This window comes from Urocitellus parryii, chromosome 7 (assembly GCF_045843805.1).
Source record: "Urocitellus parryii isolate mUroPar1 chromosome 7, mUroPar1.hap1, whole genome shotgun sequence".
Lineage (NCBI taxonomy): Eukaryota > Metazoa > Chordata > Mammalia > Rodentia > Sciuridae > Urocitellus > Urocitellus parryii.
In genome coordinates, this window is record NC_135537.1 from 119,114,662 (window position 1) to 119,133,357 (window position 18,696).

At 56.7% G+C, this 18,696-nt stretch overlaps 1 protein-coding gene across 2 annotated transcripts; it reads left to right on the plus strand.

Moving 5' to 3' along the window:
* Positions 1–619: 619 nt before the first annotated feature.
* On the plus strand, positions 620–18,647 carry Llgl1 (LLGL scribble cell polarity complex component 1). Of its 2 annotated transcripts, none has more exons than XM_026408677.2 (22): positions 620–753; positions 4,598–4,695; positions 6,801–6,882; positions 6,980–7,110; positions 8,100–8,258; positions 8,334–8,496; positions 8,576–8,711; positions 8,914–8,968; positions 9,106–9,260; positions 9,332–9,555; positions 9,732–9,799; positions 10,852–11,005; positions 11,076–11,180; positions 12,203–12,495; positions 12,797–12,944; positions 13,147–13,300; positions 15,152–15,444; positions 15,913–16,177; positions 16,343–16,457; positions 16,619–16,722; positions 16,951–17,071; positions 17,157–18,647. In XM_026408677.2, the coding sequence occupies exons 1-22, from the start codon at positions 673–675 to the stop codon at positions 17,230–17,232; spliced, it is 3,180 nt and encodes a 1,059-aa protein (XP_026264462.2). In that variant the 5' UTR covers positions 620–672; the 3' UTR covers positions 17,233–18,647. The 2 variants fall into 2 exon arrangements, with proteins under 2 accessions (XP_026264462.2, XP_026264461.2); XM_026408676.2 differs by having other exon boundaries at positions 15,149–15,444; positions 17,157–18,642.
* Positions 18,648–18,696: the final 49 nt, after the last annotated feature.

The window sequence follows — 18,696 nt, forward strand, 5'->3', positions numbered from 1 at the left end:
ATGGATAGGAGTTCCCCAGAGGCTGAGGAAGGAATTCCGGACTGATCACACAGCCAAGGCAAAAGCATGGTACTGTGAGGTGCTCTGATTCACTGGGGAATAAAGTAGTGCTCCGCGAAACTGAAAAAATGTAAACTTGGCAATCATCCGGCCAGTAGCATTGATGTGTACGCGCTCACGGGGGCTAAAGAGCTGTTCCAGTCAGAGCTCACCTGACTCTCGGGGAAGGGTTGTCCCATTATGTGAAGGTGCACGTTGCTCGTTCGTTGGATAGAGCTTCCTCCTAGCCCAGGAACAGGCACCGGACCCCTCCAAACTGCATCCCGGGTCGCCCACGCTGGAGACCCGGCTACCGGACTACAAGTCCCAGCAGGCCCCACGCGAAAGCGCATGCGCAACGAGCGTCCCTTCGCGAGCCTGGCCGAGCCCGGGGGCCCAGTTCTCCCCCATTGTCTGGCCGGCAGGGGCGGGGCGGATGGCACGATTGGAGCGCTCATTGGTCGAGCTGGACGTCCTTCTTGTCCCGCGACCCCCCCCACCCCGTGCAGGTCCCGCCCCGCGCGCCCGCGCCCCGGCCGCCTGGCGCCCCGCCCGCACCTCAGGACCGGCGGGGCTGCGCGGCGCATCCTGCGGGTGGCGGCGGCGGGCGCGGCGCCGGCGGCCGGGCGCAAGATGATGAAGTTTCGGTTCCGGCGGCAAGGCGCCGATCCGCAGCGCGAAAAGCTCAAGCAGGAACTCTTCGCCTTCCACAAGGTGCTGTGGCGGCCGGGCCGGAGCGGGAGGGGGCGGGTCGGGGGCCCGGGCCGGGGGCCGGGGGCCGGAGCCACGTCGGGCCCGGGGGGAAGGGGCGGCCGACTGGCGCGCGGCGGGGCCGGGCCCGGAGCCCCTCGGCGGGCCCTGTTCCTCGCGTCCTCGCCTTCGCGCTCGGACTCGCGTGGGTCTGGGTCTCGGCGACTTTGGTGCCGTCTTTTCAGCCCTCCGTGGGCCTCACCGCCCTGGCCCTGCACGGCTCTGGCTGTGCAGGTCTCCGGGTCTTTCTGTCTCAGTGCATCTCTGTAGGTCCCTGACCCTCCATCTCCGTCTGTGACCGTCGCCCTCAGTCTGTGCCTGTGTGTTGGGGGAGGAGGCGTCTCTGCCTCTGACCCTCTGTCCCTCTTCTCTTTCCCTGTATCTTTCGGCGTCTCCTTTCCTTCCTTCTCTCCCTGCGTCTCTGAGTCTTTGCCTGTCTCTCCCTGAATGTCGCTCTCCGTCTCTGTGGGGATCTCTGAATCTCTTACTGTACTTCTAATCCTCTCTCTCTCTCTCTCTCTCTCTCTCTCTCTCTCTTTTGATGTCCCCTGCTTGGCCCTTGGACAAGCCAGGGCCGGGTTTTGTTTTGCTTTCGCACCCGGGCCAGCAGGAGAGGTGAGGGGTGGAGGCCGAAGTGGGGGGTGGGGCTGGGAAATCCCTTCGGAGCCTTCCCCTCCCTTCCCCCACCTCCTGAGGCTCTGCTCTGCCTTACCCGGGGCTGAGTGAATCCGGGTGACGTGCTGGACTGTGTACCCAACTGCACTTAAAATTGTGGTGCCTTGGTCTAATCAGCTATGAAATGGGTTCACTGGCAGTGGGCTCTGGCTCCCTATGCCACATGGGCTATCCTGTCACTTTGTAGAACTTGGGAGGGAAAGTGGAGGACTGGTCTTTCTTTCTCTGGGTGGGATGGAAGGGGCCCTGGGAAAGTCCTCAATCTCCTGACACCCCTACACTGATAGGAGGTAAATAGGGTGAGGCCCCAGCCTGCCTCTTGCTAATTCCTCCTGGGTGGTTGGGGGTGGTTTGTACCTCAGTTTTACCATAAAGCCTTCTCTCTGCTGTTTGGAATTAGATTTGTTATCTCCATCACACACTGAGGGTGAAAATTGGGATTCAGTGGGGAAGTGAGGACTTGTCTGAAGTCACAGAGCAAGCTGAGCCACTTTGTCTCCCTTGATTTCCTCCATAGTAAGATTGGGCTTTAGCCTTAGGGGAAGGGGTTTTGGAGGGGCTGCTATGATCCTGAGCCAGGCCAGGTTCCCAGGGTTGCCTGGAAGAGACTTGCCACCAGGAGATTTGTCATCCTGGAAGCTCTGGGATGTCTTAGGGCTCGAAGTTTTACCTGCTGAGATCCTATGTAGTGGTGATGGGGCTGCCCAGGATCCTCAGACTTGGTGACTGAGACCTATCAGTGATCCAAGAGAGGAGAGAGACTGGTGCTGAGGGGCCCCCAGATCCCACCCCTTCTTTCCTGTGCTGGGGTGGCTGTGAGGGTGGGAGGATAATAGACCTTCCAGGAAAGGGGGGACAGGCACTGGGCTAAATGTCACTCTCGCAGTTGGTAAATTGGGGTGTGCAATAAGAACTTGAGACTGATAGAGTGAGACTCAGACTCAGCTCACACTAGTTAGCCCTAGGCTTTCAGGAGGTGAGGTGAAGCCCTTATTCTAAGTGGGCAGCAGTGGTGGGAGGGAGTGGTCTTAGGAAAGGGGTATGATTACCAAAGGGGGTGATAGGTGATCCGTAAGGGAACAGGCCCCAGATTTGTGAGTTTGGGGGAGCTTATTAGTTTGGATGAACATAAACTTTGGACTCTGGGTCTTGGATTCAGATCTCGGCCCAACTCACAAGTTGACTGTGGAATGTGTGTTTCATGTCAGTTTAATACTGGGTCCCTACTTCTTTTTGTTGGGAACACAGCGGAGACCAAAAGAGACAAATGTCTTTTCTCTTGGGGCTCATGCACTCACTGGAAAGAAAACCAAAAGAAAAAAGTTAAGTAGGTAATAGTTCATACCATGACCAGTGCTGTGGTAAAATAAAGCAGGGGGAGACTGTGGGAAGTGTAGACCAGGATGCTTCTGCAGCCATGGACATTTAGGGAGGCCTCTGAGTGATGGGAAGGAGCCTGTCATGGGAGGGCTGCATGAAGCCTGTTCAGTGCTGAGGGACAGTAGATGCAAAGACTCAAGTAGGAATGAACCTAGTGAACTGGAGGAAAGCAAAAGAGTATTGGACCAGGAGTCAGGTAGCTGGGAGAAGCTTACAGAGGGGAATGAGGTGATGAGGACTTGACTTTGACTTTGGGTGAGCTGGGAACCCCTGGAAGGTCTTGTGCAGAGGAGGGACAAGGAGATGATTTTCACAGGCATCTTCTGGTTTCTTTGTGGGGGTGGGGAACAGTCTGCAATGAGTGCTAGTCCAGGCAGGTGTGGTCTGAGGCATGGGGCAGATAGGGGCTGTAGAATGTGGGAAGGGTGACCGCTGTGTGCGTGTTGAAGCTGAGCTAACGGAGCTCAGGAATGGATTGGACGTGGGGTATGAAGGATGAAAATGATAGACAAGTGACCTAGTCTCCTCTCTTCTTAAACGAGAAAACTCAAGACTGTGGGAATTTTTGAAGCAGATATCGTATGTACCTGACTGCTGACTGCTAGGCTGTAACCTGGGACTGGCTAGACAAAGATCAGGTCCAGCAAGGGCATGCCAGAGGACTTTCTAATCAAATGGGCAACTTAGCCCTTGGGTGGGCTTGCCGTTTCCAGTGCCATTGGGAAATGGGCTTGGTGAGTATTATGACAGGTGATAGCCAGGCTGTAGCCAAGCCAGCTGCCCAGAGGGCTCAGTTCCCTCGTGGATGGGCTGAGGCTGGAGTGACAGGCAGGCTAGGAATGGGGTGTCTTAGGAATGTGTGTCTTCCTGATGTGGTGGCCCACATTGGGCATCCCAGAGTGGTATTCAGAATGGGGCTGGGGCCCAGGTGTGCTGGTTCCCTGGGGAGGCCCTCCCAGCTAGGCTTTGGGGGCTGAGTAAGAGCTCTTGCGGTTGGGGTAGGCAACTTTAGCTTGGCCAAAGGAAAGAACATGCATGGGAGCCTGGTGGGTGGGGAAGGGGCTGCACTGTGTTGGGATTGGCCCTACAGGGAGCTGAGCACTGGGTGGCTAGCAGTGCCATTAACACTGGGACAGTATACAAGTTGCCTTAAAGTCCTCCCCAGCATTGATGGGACTGGTACTCATGTTGCCTGGCTGTTTCCAGGTGGGCATGTGGGGTGACACCCTCAGGATTTGGACAGAAAGCTGACAGGGCCTCAGTCTTCCTGCGTTTGGAGGGAGTGAGAAGCCTTTGCCTAGATGTCCTGGGTGTTGAACTTGACCTCTGACCACCATGTAAGATCTGTGTTTGGGGAGTGCCACAGACTTCATATGGGACCCCTGGCAGTATAGCACCTCACCAGCTTCAGTTTGTGCCTCTAAGAAGGGGTGCACAATCCCCATGGGGCAGGTAGGATCTTTTTAATTCCTGTGCTTCTTTGAGCCTTGTTCTCTGTTGCTAGAATCTTGTGTACAGTGTGTCAACATGGGCATTGAAGGGAACAGGGGCTTGGCAAAGAGGGGGCCTACATGTGTCATGCATACAGCAAGGTCATGGTAGAGCCTGGGGACTCAGCCGATTCCTGTGTACTGGAGGTACAGAAAGTAGAAGGACCTGGCTCTTGATCCCCGTGTAGCAGCAGCAGAGTCGGAAGTTGCCTTGGGGTGGGCTTCAGGGTGTGTACACCCAGCAGCCCTCTTCTTCCCTACAGACTGTGGAGCATGGCTTCCCCAACCAGCCCAGCGCCCTGGCCTTCGACCCTGAACTTCGCATTATGGCAATTGGCACCAGGTCTGGAGCTGTCAAAATGTATCCTTTGCAGCTGTGGTGTTCAGGGCCTGTTCAGGACCACCTGTATGCATATCCCTGTTACTGGGGTTCCAGCCTTGGCAGGTACTTTGTGGAGGCCCCAGTGGGTTCTGGGATATTGGAGCAGGTTGGTACTGTCTGTATGTCTGACAGGCCTGGGACAACTCTTCCTGGAGACTACGGTGTACTTTTGCTGGTAGACTGAGTGTATGGCGATGGGAGGGGTTGGTTTGCAGTGGCCACAGCTGTCCCTTGCTGCTTTTGAGCCAGCCAGTTTCCTAGGCGACCCTGCCATCATCCCAGCAACTGTGACTGGGGAGAACAGAGCAGGAGTCTGGGCCATGATCGCAATGAAGGTGGTGGATGGGCTGGGGAGAGGGTCTGTTGAGTGGGTACACACGTGTGTTTGAATTTGAAGACGTGTGTTCAGCCAAGAGGGGAGGGGCAGTGCCAGGCTGGGCATGGTGAGCATAGCACGGCCCCCACCTGGATCCTGGCGGGTGCACAATGGGCCATGTGAGCTGTACAAAGCGGGCATTTTCCTTGCAGGCCAGGGTGGGGGGGGGGTAGTGGCAGGCAGCTGACTGCCTCCTTGCCTGCCCTACAGAATCCCACCCCAACTGCTCTTCAGGAAACTGAGGTATAAGTCTGGCCAGCGACTGCTTCATGAGGGTGCCAGTGACTGCCCCTCTGTAGGTGGTGCTCTGGGTCTCAGTACCCTGATGGTAGACATTGGTCGGCAGAAAATAAGCCGGTGCCTAGAAGGGGGAGGGTGTGGGGGGGGTCTCCTCACCCCCGGGCTGGGAACACTGGCCAAGTAGGGAAGTATCTGGGCCTTTGTGAGCTATTTGCTGGCTCTGTGGAGTGTGGCTGGGCTGAGATGCCCCCTGCTTTCTCAAGGGCCTTTGCCTGCTGCCCACACCTCTTGTGGTCTCTTTCTCCGTGTCCCACGGGCTTTCACCATATCTCATAGCACCTGTATAGGCTTTGCTGTTAGCTCTGGAGCTCTCTCTCCTGTGGCTGATCTCTTGTGCGTTGGCTCCTCATGGTCACAGTGAACCTGAAATACAGATGAGGACATGAGCTTCAGAGGAGGCCAGGCCCAGGGATTCTCCTTTGCTTCCCTCCTTCTAAATCACCGTAGCCTGGAGTTTCCTGGGGTCAGGAAACTGAGGCTGGAGAGGGCCAACTGTGGTCTTAGAAGCTGCCCCTCCCCCTGCAGGGCAGTCTCCATCTCCTTGGCGACCCTGCTTCCCGCCCAGCTGCTCTTGCTCCCTCTTTTGTCCTCTTCTCTGTCCCAGCCAGGCTCCTGCAGAGAATCCCAGCTCAAGCTCCAGGCAACGGCTCCTGCCTTGTCACTGGGGCAACACTGCTGACCCCTCCCTAAACCCTCTCTCTTGAGCCCTCTCAGGCCTTGCCATCCACCCACCATCAACCCTAGAGTTATTGGGACTCTAGGCACTGACACGGGGCATTTCAAGCATTTCACGTGTGTCCGTGTGCTCATCTGTAAAATGGGCAGTCTGGGGTCTCTGCTCTTGTGCAGTGGGGGCTGTTGGCCACTTGCCCTGGAGGGAAGTGGATTTCTTTGCCCAGAGCTGGCGATGGGCCTGCAGCTCTGGTAAAAGGCAGCCTGGACTCTGCTCTGGGATTCCCTGTTTGGGCCTGACCTTGTGTCTCTGGCCTGTAAGATCCCAACCCACCAGGCTCTCGGCCTTCATAGGCACATACAAATATTTGAGGTTGAAATAGAGCAGAACCCCAGCTGTGTGCCAGGTCTGGACCAAGCATGCTGGGCGAGATTTTATTCTCACTTGATTTGCAGCTGCCCTGAAAGGTGCCACTAGCCCATTTTTACAGATGAGGAAATTAAGACCTCAAAGCAATACTGACTTGCAGCAGCTGCATGGAGCCTCTGAGCCTAGGAAAACCTTGGGAATGCAGGATTGAAGCTTCTTCAAGGAAGGGGGCCTCACTGGGTCTTGGAACCTCCAGTAGGTAGGTCTCAGGCAAAACCCATGAAAATTATCCTGGGGAAGGCGGCTTGTGCATAAGGTTTTCTGGCCTGTGCCTGCATGATTCTGTCCTTGACCAGTCACCCTCAGCTATGGTGCACCCGGTGTGGAATTCACGGGCCTGCACCGGGATGCGGCCACTGTCACTCAGATGCACTTCCTGCCCGGTCAGGTGAGCTTCTGCTCCCTATCAGCCAGCTCCTTGTGGTTCCCATGCCCTCCCATTTCTCTAGGCCAACCCAGTTTTGGTCTCTGCTTGCACCCCACAGGGCCGCCTCCTAACCCTGCTAGATGACAGCAGTCTGCATCTCTGGGAAATCGTCCATCATAATGGATGTGCCCACCTGGAGGAAGCACTCAGTTTCCAGCTGCCCAGCCGGCCTGGCTTTGATGGTGCCAGGTACTGGAGGATCCCTGAGCAGGGGAATATCCTGGGGAGGCCTGGGAGCTAACTGTGCCAAGGTGTGGAGAGACGGGCATGCCAGAAGGGCTGTTCTTTGGGGTGGGGGGTATGTTTGAGTCTGGCCCTGGGAGGACCCTGCTTGGCTAAGTTGTGCTCTGGACTTCTCAAATTAGATGGGAGGTTCTGGTGGAGTTTGAGGCAAGCAGGCAGGGTTTGTGCTACTGACTGGGAATCTTTGGTGGCCATGAGCCCCAGGAGATACTGTGTTATATGCCAAACTTCATGGGCCTGTGGTGTGACACTGCACTCCCTGTGGTGTTGGGGGTTTCTGGGGCTTGGAACAGGGTTTCAGACAAGCAGAGGTCCCCTGACCCCTTGAGTTGGGAGTAGGAGATAAGCCATTGTGTGCATGGGTGAACAAACAGGATTGGGGACAGGAGGGTCCCACAGGTATAGTAGGTGTTGGCAGGATGCTCCAGATATAACACAATGGGCCTGGCCCTCTCCCTCCCCGTCCCTGCCCATAATGGCTAGAGTGGAGGATTCCTGATCCACGGGCTGGTTTTTGGGCAGCCCTCGCCTCTGTAGGTAAGGGCCATTTGGCGCTCCTTCAAAGTCAGGAGGCATCCAGAGAGCTGGTAAAAGGATTTCTGGGTGGGGATCAGGATGGCTGTGTTAGTCCTGGAGCTGGAGCTCCTGGTCATCATTGGGGCGATGCCCCGGTGCCTGAGTTTGCTTCCCAGTGGTGGGAGGAGCCAGGAGTTCTCAGAGACTTGGGAAACCTATTTTTATCCCTCTTCCTGCCTGATGAATAATTGAGCAGGCTAATTACACTGCAGTGTCGCCTTCCCGAGGTGCCATCCTGCTCTGTAAGAAGGCCCTGGTGAGCGCATAGGGACTGGGTAGGAGTGGCAGTAAGTCCCAGCCCTCTCCACATCCTCTTCAGCAAATGGTTGGGCTCACTCCCTTACCCTTATCCTCTGCAGCACCCCGTCCAGCCTCACCCGTATCACAGTGGTTCTGCTGGTGGCCGCTGGCAACACGGCAGCTCTGGGCACTGAGGGAGGTAGCATCTACTTCCTGGATGTCACTACCCTGGCACTGCTTGAGAGGCAGACCCTCAGCCCAGATGAGGTTCTGCGCAGGTGAGCCATAGGCAGGCTGCCCAGCACCCACTCTGACTGGAAACTTCTCCCAATTCACTGGGGCTCCTTCTGTAGTGTGCCAGACGACTACCGCTGTGGAAAGGCTCTGGGCCCTGTGGAGTCACTCCAGGGACACCTCCGGGACCCCACCAAGATTCTTATTGGCTACAGCCGGGGCCTGCTGGTCATCTGGAACCAGGCTGCACAGTGTGTTGACCACGTCTTCCTGGGGAACCAGGTAGGGGTGAGGCTTGCCCTCTGTTAGTCTGGGCCCATGCACACACCCACAGGCTCATGCCTGTCTGCCTCCATTACAGCAGTTGGAGAGTCTTTGTTGGGGGCGCAACAGTGGTACCATCATCAGTTCGCACAGTGATGGCAGCTATGCCATCTGGCCCGTGGACATTGGCGGCTCCCCAACTCTACAGCCCTCCGTAGCCACCATTCCCTATGGTGAGTGCTGGGGCGGCCTGAGGCAGAGGGTGGCGTCTAGAGGGCCACTTGGCCTTGGTGGGGGGCAGTAACCAGCCAGATCTGCAAAGGGAGACCCCCTGGGGGGATAGTTGGGGTGATGTTGCTTTCCCCTGGGGAGAGGCAGGAGGAAGCTTCAAGGTAGACCAGGAATGGGAGGTCTGACACTGTCCCAACCCCCCAGGCCCCTTTCCCTGCAAGGCCATCAACAAGATTCTGTGGCGGAACTGTGAATCGGGGTATGTTGAGGGAGTGTGTGGGTGGGGGGTTGCACCTGGCTTGGGGGAAGGGTGGGCTCTGGGTCAACAGGTGAAGCCCTTGCTGGGTTGTGCAGTGTGTGTTCCAAGGCCTCTAGTTCACGTGACCTTCCTTGCAGGGGCCACTTCATCATCTTCAGTGGTGGTATGCCCCGCGCCAGCTATGGTGACCGCCACTGTGTGAGTGTGCTGCGAGCTGAGACGCTGGTGACGTTGGACTTCACCTCCCGCATCATTGACTTCTTCACAGTGCACAGCACACGGCCTGAGGATGGTGTGTGCCCTACCTTTCCCAACCCCGCCAAACACTGCCTGTGGCTGAGCTCACCCTGCTCTATCCCACAGAATTCGATGACCCACAGGCTCTGGCTGTGCTTCTGGAAGAGGAACTGGTGGTGCTTGACCTGCAGACACCTGGCTGGCCATCTGTGCCTGCCCCTTACCTGGCCCCGTTGCACTCATCGGCCATCACCTGCTCTGCCCATGTTGCTAATGTCCCTGCCAAGCTGTGGGCCCGCATCGTGAGTGCTGGCGAGCAGCAGAGCCCCCAGCTCATCTCCAGTGCCTCGGTGGGTGCCCAGGTGTCCTGTGGGTGAGGTGTTATGGAGGGAGTGTGTTCCTGTTGGAGTGCTGGGCCCAGGCCTGAAGGTGGGGATGTGGGGAAATGCTGAATTGTATGCCCAGGGGGAGGGGGAGGTGTCTTTGGTCCTGACCTTGTGTTCACATCTTTACTGTCCTTTCCTAGAGCTGGCCCATTACTGGGGGCCGGAACCTGGCCCAGGAGCCATCACAGCGAGGGCTGCTGCTGACTGGGTAGGTGTTAGGGATGTGCATTGAGCAAAATCCTGTATCCACCAGGCCTGGCATGCCCCTTGCCCATCCCAGATCCTGCAGGAACTGAGATGCCAGGTGACTCAGTGCTGGCTGTAGCAGGCCCAGTTGTCCCCCCTTGCCTGGGGTGGATTGGATGAAGCCTCCCTGGATCCTGGCTCAGGGCTCCACCCTACTCTGCCTTTGGCCTGGAACTCAGCTCCAGCAAACCCCAAGGCTCCACCCACCTGGCCTGCCTGCCTTGGGACCGGAAAATCTGGGCCGGCCCACGCCAAGTTGCCCAAGGCAGGTGCTACAGAGCCTGACCTGGGCCTGGCGGGCATTGACGTGCCTGGTGACTCAGGCCTTACTTCCTGTCCTGCCCTTTCCTCCTGCCTGTGGTGGAACCCTCCAACCTCCGACAGCAGCAAGCCTTCCATAGCTTAAGAATTTACTGTGTTTTTCGGGCTCCAGCCCTGTCTACACACACGTCATGCCCTGACTCTGGGCTCCCCTACTGCCCAGGGACCTCACTTGGGCTCTACAGCGTGTCCTGAAGCTGTGCCCTAGATTTGTCTGCTCCTCCCCCAGCCCCTGCCTGCTTCCTTCTTGCCTCCCCAGTCTTACTGCTGTTCTGCTTATGTGGCTACCTTGGGCCTCAGCTGGTCTCTCCTGGGCTTCCCTGTACTCTTTTCTGTGACTGCCTGTCTCCTGGTCACTGTGTCCTTTCTGATTGCTGGGTAACTCCAATCGGAAAGAATTGACCTAGTCTTCTATTCTTGCATTTTGCCCTCCGCCATCTCCTGGTCTTCATGGTCATCATTACCACACCTTCCCACCCTGTTCAAAGGGCCCAGGTGCATGTGATAGAAGTAGCTTGGCCTACATTTACCAAGTACCTGTTTGCCTTATCTGATAGAAGCTTAATGTGTGTCCCATGCTCTCAACCTGTATTTGGTATATGTAGTAGGTGCTCAGTGAATAGCTGATGGACTCATGGAAGAAGGGGTATGCAGGCCTCCCAGGGATGGTCCTGACATCTGCCCTCCCTTTAGCCATGAGGATGGCACTGTGCGGTTCTGGGATGCATCTGGTGTGGCGCTGCGGCCGCTCTACAAGCTGAGCACAGCTGGCCTCTTCCAGACAGACTGTGAACATACCGACAGCCTAGGCCAGGCTGCTGAGGACGACTGGCCACCCTTTCGCAAGGTGAGACTCCTCCCCTCATGGAGCCTGTCCTGGCTCTGCCCAGTGTCTTCATTCCCTCCTGTCCCCTCAGGTGGGCTGCTTTGACCCCTACAGTGATGATCCCCGGCTTGGTGTGCAGAAGGTTGCGCTCTGCAAGTACACAGCTCAGATGGTGGTGGCTGGCACGGCAGGCCAGGTAAGGCTGATGTCCCCAAGTTGGGCATGACAGGGGAGCTTCCTAGAAGAGGTGGGCCTGAAATGAAGAGTCTGGTAGTGGGTGGGAATGGGGCCTAGCTGGGGCTGGCTGGAATGAGGACAGGTACCAAGTGGGATCTGTCACTGGGTGCCTTGAGTGAGGCTCTGGCAGGGAAACCATGGAGGTTTAGGTATGGGAGCAGGAATGTGAGAGTCAAATGAACCCTGGGAGCGCAAGGACCAGTGGATCAGGCAATGCTATGCCTCTGGCACTTACACAATATACAGAAGATACTCAGTATGAGCTTATTCCATGAGACAGAGACTTGGGGAAAAGGGAGGGCACTTCATTCTAAGAGAGACGGACCAGTGGGACTTGGTCAGTGCCATATCCTTAGTATTTGCACAGTATATAGAAGGTGCTTAATGTGTGCTTATTGCTAAATGAAAGATAGGCTCAGGTAAGATTGAATCATCTGTCTGTGAGGTAAGGTATCAGGGGCTGGGGATGTGGCTTAAGTGGTAACACGGTCGCCTGGCATGCGTGCGGCCCGGGTTCGATCCTCAGCACCACATACCAACAAAGATGTTGTGTCTGCTGAGGACTAAAAAGTAAATATTAAAAATTCTAAAAAAAAAAAAAAAAAAAGAAGGTATCAGTTTTGGTGTCCACTATGTTCCTTGATGCTCAGGTAGGGCTTTGGTGTACAGGAAGCATTCAAAGAGTACTTATCCTGCTGGGTTTGGTGGTGCACACCTGTAATCCCAGCCACTCAGGAGGCTGAGTCAGGAGCATTGTAAGTTCAAAGTCAACCTCAGCAACCTAGTGAGACCCTGTCAAAAAAAATTTTTTTTTTTTTAAAGGGCTGGGATGTTGCTCGGTGGTTAGCACCTTTGGGTTCAATCCCCTGTATAAAAAAAAAAAAAAAAAAAAAAGAGTACTTATCCTGAGGCTGCAGGCTGGGGTGGGGCCAGGGGCACCCTGCTCTGTACTGATTCCTCCCTGCCCTGGCTGGGGCTTAGGTGCTGGTGCTCGAGCTCAGCGATGTGCCGACAGAGCAGGCAGTTAGTGTGGCCAGTATAGACCTCCTCCAGGATCGAGAAGGCTTCACGTGGAAGGGCCACGAGCGGCTGAGCCCACGTACAGGGCCACTGCCTTGGCCTGCTGGCTTCCAGCCCCGTGTGCTAGTACAGTGCCTGCCACCTGCTGCTGTCACCGCCATCACACTCCACGCCGAATGGAGCCTTGTAGCCTTTGGCACCAGCCACGGTTTTGGCCTCTTTGACTACCAGCGCAAGAGCCCAGTGCTGGCCAGGTGTGTGGGGAGGTCAGGTGGATGGGCGGCTGGAGTCCCAGTGAGATGAGATCTGGGTCTGAGTCCCCCTTTCTGAAGTTTGGTATGGCCAAAGCAGGCTGGTTTTAAAAGTCCTGGGAACCCCTGTGGCCCTGTGAGAAATCACTGGCAGCTCTGAGGGACACCCTAAGCACCAGCAGCTATTGGGACCACAAGGCAGTGCCAGAGAGGCTTTGACCTCCTGAGCTGGGGTCTGCAGTGCTGGCCTTGGGGCCAGCAGGAATGGCTGCTCCTTGCATGACTGGCTCCTATCTATCCCCAGGTGTACTCTTCATCCCAATGACTCCCTGGCCATGGAGGGGCCACTGTCCCGGGTGAAGTCCCTTAAGAAGTCACTGCGCCAGTCTTTCCGGCGTATCCGCAAGAGCCGTGTCTCAGGCAAGAAGCGTATGGCTAATGTCAACAGCAAGGTGAGTGGGGTGGGCTGCCTGGGAGCTGTCCTCTGGCCCGGAGCCCCGGGGTTCCTGCACTCACTGTGCTCCCTGTGCAGCCCCCTGCACGAGTGGAGTGGGCTAGAAATGTGGAGGATGGGTGATGATCAGTGTCAGGCAAGCAGAATGAGAGCAGCTGGGAATCAGAGAGACCACGTTCAGGAGCCCCTGCTCCTTCTAGTTGCAGGAGGCCAATGCACAGCTGGCCGAACAGGCCTGTCCCCATGATGTTGAGATGACACCCGTGCAGCGCCGAATCGAGCCCCGCTCTGCTGATGATTCCCTCTCTGGTGTCGTGCGCTGCCTCTACTTTGCTGACACATTCCTTCGAGATGGTGAGGCCAGTGCCGGGTCGGGGATTGGAGAGGCTGGCTTCAGTTGTTTATCTAGGAAACAGGTGGGGGGAAGCAGTGGGACCAGGCCTTCCAGGACATCGGAGAGTATCACTGAACATCCACTGTGCGGGGCTGCACTGGTGATGGGGACACCCTGGCTACCGTACAGCCCCACCTGCCAGCTGGGGCTGATGGTGAGGTATTGCTAGTGATCTGGGCAGACCCCGCAGACTTGAGCAAGAAGGGTAACTGCTGGGAGTGGTGGTGGACACCTGTAATCCCAGCAGATTAGGAGGCTGAGGCAGGAGGACTTCGAATTCAAAGCCAGCCTCAGCAATTTAGTGAGGACCTAAGCAACTCATCAAGACCCTGTCTCCAAATAAAATATAAAAAAGGACTGGGAATATGGCTCAGTGGTTGAGGCCCCTGGGTTCAATCCCCAGTACACCCCTCCCTGGCCCCCAAAAAGAAGCAGCCAGCACCTCTCATCCTAGCAAGTGAGGAGGAGGAGCGGGATTGCAAGTTGGAGGCCAGCCTGGGCAACTTTGTGAGACCTTGTCTCAAAATTTAAAAAGGACAGGGGATGCAGCTCAGTGGTAGAGGGCCCCTGGGTTCTGTCCCCAGTGTTGGGAAGAAAAAAAAGAAAAGGGATCCCATGGTCTGAGATCCAGTGAGGGACAGGCTGGTGCCAAGGGCCTACGACTGTGGGTAGGAGCCACGGAGCCACAGGGCTAGGGTGAGTTGAGTGAGGGCAGAGAAGGGAGAGGCTCAGATTGCTCTATATTGGCCACCATGCCAGTGTGCTGAGGACATGGCTTTGTCTGGGTGGCTTGGAGCCCCTATAAGGTCCTGGGTATATTGGTTTGTTCTTTGATCTTTACAAACACAAAAATGGGAGTACATCATCCCATGCACCTCACCCACCATCAGCAGGTGTGTACTTCTGTTTTATGCTACCCCACGCTGCTGTTGAATCTTGCTGAAGTTTTTAAACAGAAACCCAGGCACAACCCTGCTGCCCATTCATGTCCCATGGAACCCAGGCTATTCCCAAGTCTCAGTTCATGTTCAGGTTGGGTCTCCTCTTTCTGATATCATTTAATTTTGGAGGATCTTTGTCCAGTAGGTTTCCCATTGGACGTGGCTGATACAGCCTTGGGGTTTGACTGTTCCACGTCCTGCTCTGGGCTCCTGCCTTGCAGCTAACAAGCTTCATTGCTGGGACTTTTCACCTGGGGCTGGGCTCCCGGTGGCTGTTGCTCTGGTGCCTCGGTTCTCAAGGATGCAGAGTGGCAGATGTCCGTGCCTGCCCTGACCCCTGCCTTGTGTGGCTCTGATTCTCCACTCAGTTCACACATGGCAGCAGGGGATGGGTTCCTGGGTGAGAGCCCTGGTTCATTTCTTCCCAGGCCCAGGGTTCTTTGGTAAAGGCACCCTTTGGTCACCATGTGGGGAACAAGCTACATAGGGAGAGGAGGGCCAGTGTGCACCTGCACGGTGAGCCTGATAACTAGTGTGTGGACAGAATCAGTTATGGGTAGTAGGGGGAGATGGCTTGTGGAGCTTGGGGCATGAGTGACAGGAAGGAGGGTACAGCAAGAAGGGTTGGCAAGATCAGGGTGTAGTTTGGGGGCCACTGAAGTCCTCATGCGGGTGCTCTTAAGTAGCTTGTGCCTCTGCACAAGGGCTACATCCAGGGCTGGGACTTGAGTCAGCTGCAGAGCTGGCCTCTCAGGCCACGCAGTAGGTTAGGTTGAGGTTACCTGGGGAGGTAAGGGACAGGAGGTGCAGGAGAGGTGGGGAAGGACCTGCAGGGAGTGCCTTCCTCACTGTGTCTGTGCCCTGCAGCAGCCCACCATGGGCCCACCATGTGGGCAGGCACGAACTCGGGCTCCGTGTTTGCTTATGCGCTGGAGGTGCCAGCTGCTGTGGCAGGTGGTGAGAAGCGGCCTGAACGGGCAGTGGAGGCTGTGCTGGGCAAGGAGGTGCAACTGATGCATCGGGCACCTGTGGTGGCCATCGCTGTGCTGGATGGGCGTGGTCGCCCGCTGCCTGAGCCCTACGAGGCCTCTCGGGACCTGGCACAGGCACCTGATATGCAGGGTGGGCATGCTGTGCTCATCGCCTCTGAGGAACAATTCAAGGTGAGCTGCTGGAGCTGTGGAGACTCTCCTGTAGAGCCCCATCCCTACCTCCATCCTCTGCCTGCTGAGACCTTCCAAATCCTGCCCCATCACAGTGCCCCCAGCCAGCCCCTGTGGAATCTTGATGCCCAAACCTGCTGAGCTCCCCCCACGACCTGCTCACCACAAGGCTCTAGGCATGGTGGGGACCCCTTGAGTCCAGTCCCAGGGGTTTATGATTTGGTAGGGATACCAGACAGAGCTTTAGGAGTCATGTGGCCGATGTGGCCACTAAAGGAGGCCAGAGGTTTCTGGACACAGTGAAGCCCAGGTTGGGTCTGCAGGAGGAGGGGGTGGCTGGCTAAGCAGGGTGGCAGTGTGGCCAGCTGAGGCCTTTGGGGTGAGCTGGGGGCTGGTGGTCTGCAACCATGAGTGAGTAAGGGGTCTGAGGACTGGGCCAGGCCCTGCTCACTGGCCATCTGCCACCAGGTGTTCACACTGCCTAAGGTGAGTGCCAAGACGAAGTTCAAGCTGACAGCCCATGAGGGCTGTCGTGTACGCAAGGTGGCTCTGGCCACATTTGCCAGTGTGGCCTGTGAGGACTATGCCGAGACCTGCCTGGCCTGCCTCACAAACCTGGGTGATGTGCACGTGTTTTCGGTGCCTGGCCTGCGGCCCCAGGTGCAGTACTCCTGCATCCGGAAGGAGGACATCAGCGGCATTGCCTCATGTGTCTTCACGCGCCATGGCCAAGGTGAGCCAGAGTGGCCAGGAAGAAAAGGGACCTGAGTGGGGCCAGGGGACTACCTGGGAATGGTCAGCCTGAAGGCCTGCCGGCACAGACTGGAGCAGGGAACCCATAGAAGGCTGGGACTCATCACGGCTCCTAAGCGCACTCCCTCCTCTCTCCTCCACACAGGCTTTTACCTGATCTCACCATCAGAATTTGAACGCTTCTCCCTGAGTGCCCGCAACATCACAGAGCCACTTTGCTCTCTGGACATCAGCTGGCCCCGTGATGCCACCCGGGCCAGGTAATGTGGGGAGGCAGCCCCTGGCAGGGTGCCTCTAGACCAGAGCCAGGTCTCACCCAACTCTGGGAACTGTCCTGGCTGGTGTCAGGCCTCAGGCTCGGGCAGGAAGGCAGGTATGCAGCATTGCCGTGGTCCATATCACGACCCCATCTGTGCCCTAGGGTCCAAGAGTCACCCAAGCTGAGCCAGGCTAATGGGAACCCAAGCATCATCCTGGCTCCACAGAGTCGTGATGGAAGTCCTGATCCTGCCCTCAAGGGAGCTGGTGAGTGGGGCATGAAAGGGGACCCGTCACTCCTAGAGAAGGGTGGTGCTGTCTGTAGGCAGGCTTCTGCGGGAGGGGACAACTGACCCAGGGCTGGAAGCTGGGAGGGCTGGGTGGGTGTGTGCCTGTCGAGGCGACAACCCCTGTAGGCTGCATTGATTAAGAGTCTGTTCCCTGTGGAGAGGGTGTAGAGAGGTCCTGGCAGGGGCTGATCACTTCCTCCCGCAGACACCCCAGAGCCACCTGAGTCCACTCTCTCACCCATGTCCATCGACTCAGCCACCAGTGCCGACACCACTCTGGACACAACAGGGGATGTCACAGTGGAGGATGTGAAGGATTTTCTGGGGTGAGGCCAGCTCCCTGTCTCTCCAGCCCCCTTCTTAGGGCCACAAAGGCTCCTCCCTGACCCTTCTGATCATCACCCTTCCCAGCTCTGAGGAATCAGAAAGGAACCTGAGGAACCTGACAGAAGATGAGGCCCCCACCTGCACCATCCTGATCAAATGAGGCGCGGCAGGGCAGGGCCCAGGCCCACCTGGTTCTCACCAGTCAGCAGTGCAACCTTCTGGGGGTCCCTGTCCTGGGCTTGCAGCGGGCTCCATGGCAGCCCCTGCAGTGATAGGGCTCCCGGAGCCTGTTGTCCCACCAGTTCCAGTTCAGGAGCCACACACCAGCACTGTCTTCATAGTTAGAGGCCCGGCTGTTGGCCCTTAGAGGTCATGAGCGTGTCTGGAGCAGGACCAGGACTAACCACTAGGAGGTGCAATGGTAGGGATTTGGGGCCTGTTTGGCCAGTCCTTCTCCCAGGAAGTCACCAGGGTCCAAGGGTGAGTCTTGCTGGATCAGCCCAAAACACTGGGCCCAGCGAAAGGTCTCGCTTGCCTCTGCTTACCTCAGGCCCCTAGATCTGTGTGACCTACTTAGTCCCTAGTGCCCCTGTCCACCCTGCAGCACTGGGCATAGACGCTGCCTATTCTCTCTTTGGTCCTGGGGTCAGCAGTACCCCATCCTGGCTTGAGCAGGTCACATGTGGCCAGCACTTGGATATCCAGCTAGCGCCTCAGCAAGTCCACCTCAGACTGTCATTAAAGGACCCTTCCTGCTGTCCTAGACAGGAGGCTGAGTAGGGGCACCTATGTAACCTGGTCCAACTGCTGGGCTGCCTTGGGCAGGCCGTCTGCCCCCAGAGCCCCCTCTGTTGCTCCTGTACAGGATGTACACCTGGGAAGGAAGGAGAACAGTGGCCACAGGAGGTCTTCCCAGACCCCAAGACCTTCCCTGTCCATCTATCCCCACTCACCTGGCAGGCCTTCAGACTCAGAAAGGCCAGCACTGTCCAAGCCACTGCCTACTCTGCTCTGAAGTTGGGGTCCTGGATCCCAAGCCTCTTAACATAGACCCTACTTGCTAACCTGTTGGCCCAGTGGGACTTGCTGTCTTGTCCCCGACAATGCTGGGCCTTGGAGTGGCCACAGCCCAAAGTGAAGGCACCGGGCAGCCTGGAATCTCTGGGCCCAGGATGTCTGAATCATCTTAAAAACAGTTGGCTGCCCTAGGGCTGCTGACGTGGGGACAGGGACACAGCAGGTGGGCGGGGCGGCTGGACCACTTTCCCCTCCATGCACCATCCTTTCTTTCCCCTATGCAAAGAGTATTTTTCTAATGCCTGGGCTGGGCTGGACAGTCCTTTCTAAAACTATTTTGGTACTTGCTCCTGGGCTACCCTGTCCCAGCCTCTGTGTGTGTGTGTGTGTGTGTGTGTGTGAGAGAGAGAGAGAGAGAGAGAGAGAGAGACACACTGGCACCCAGAGCTGAGGCCCAGTCAGGGTGTGTGTGTGTTCGGAGGCTGGTTAGGATGGGCTTCCCTGTAGATTGTACCTTGGGGTTTTTTTTTTCTTGTCATTTTTTTTAAAGTTAGCGCTGTTTTAATATTAAAAATACTGATTTTTTAATATTGAAAATAAAAGCATT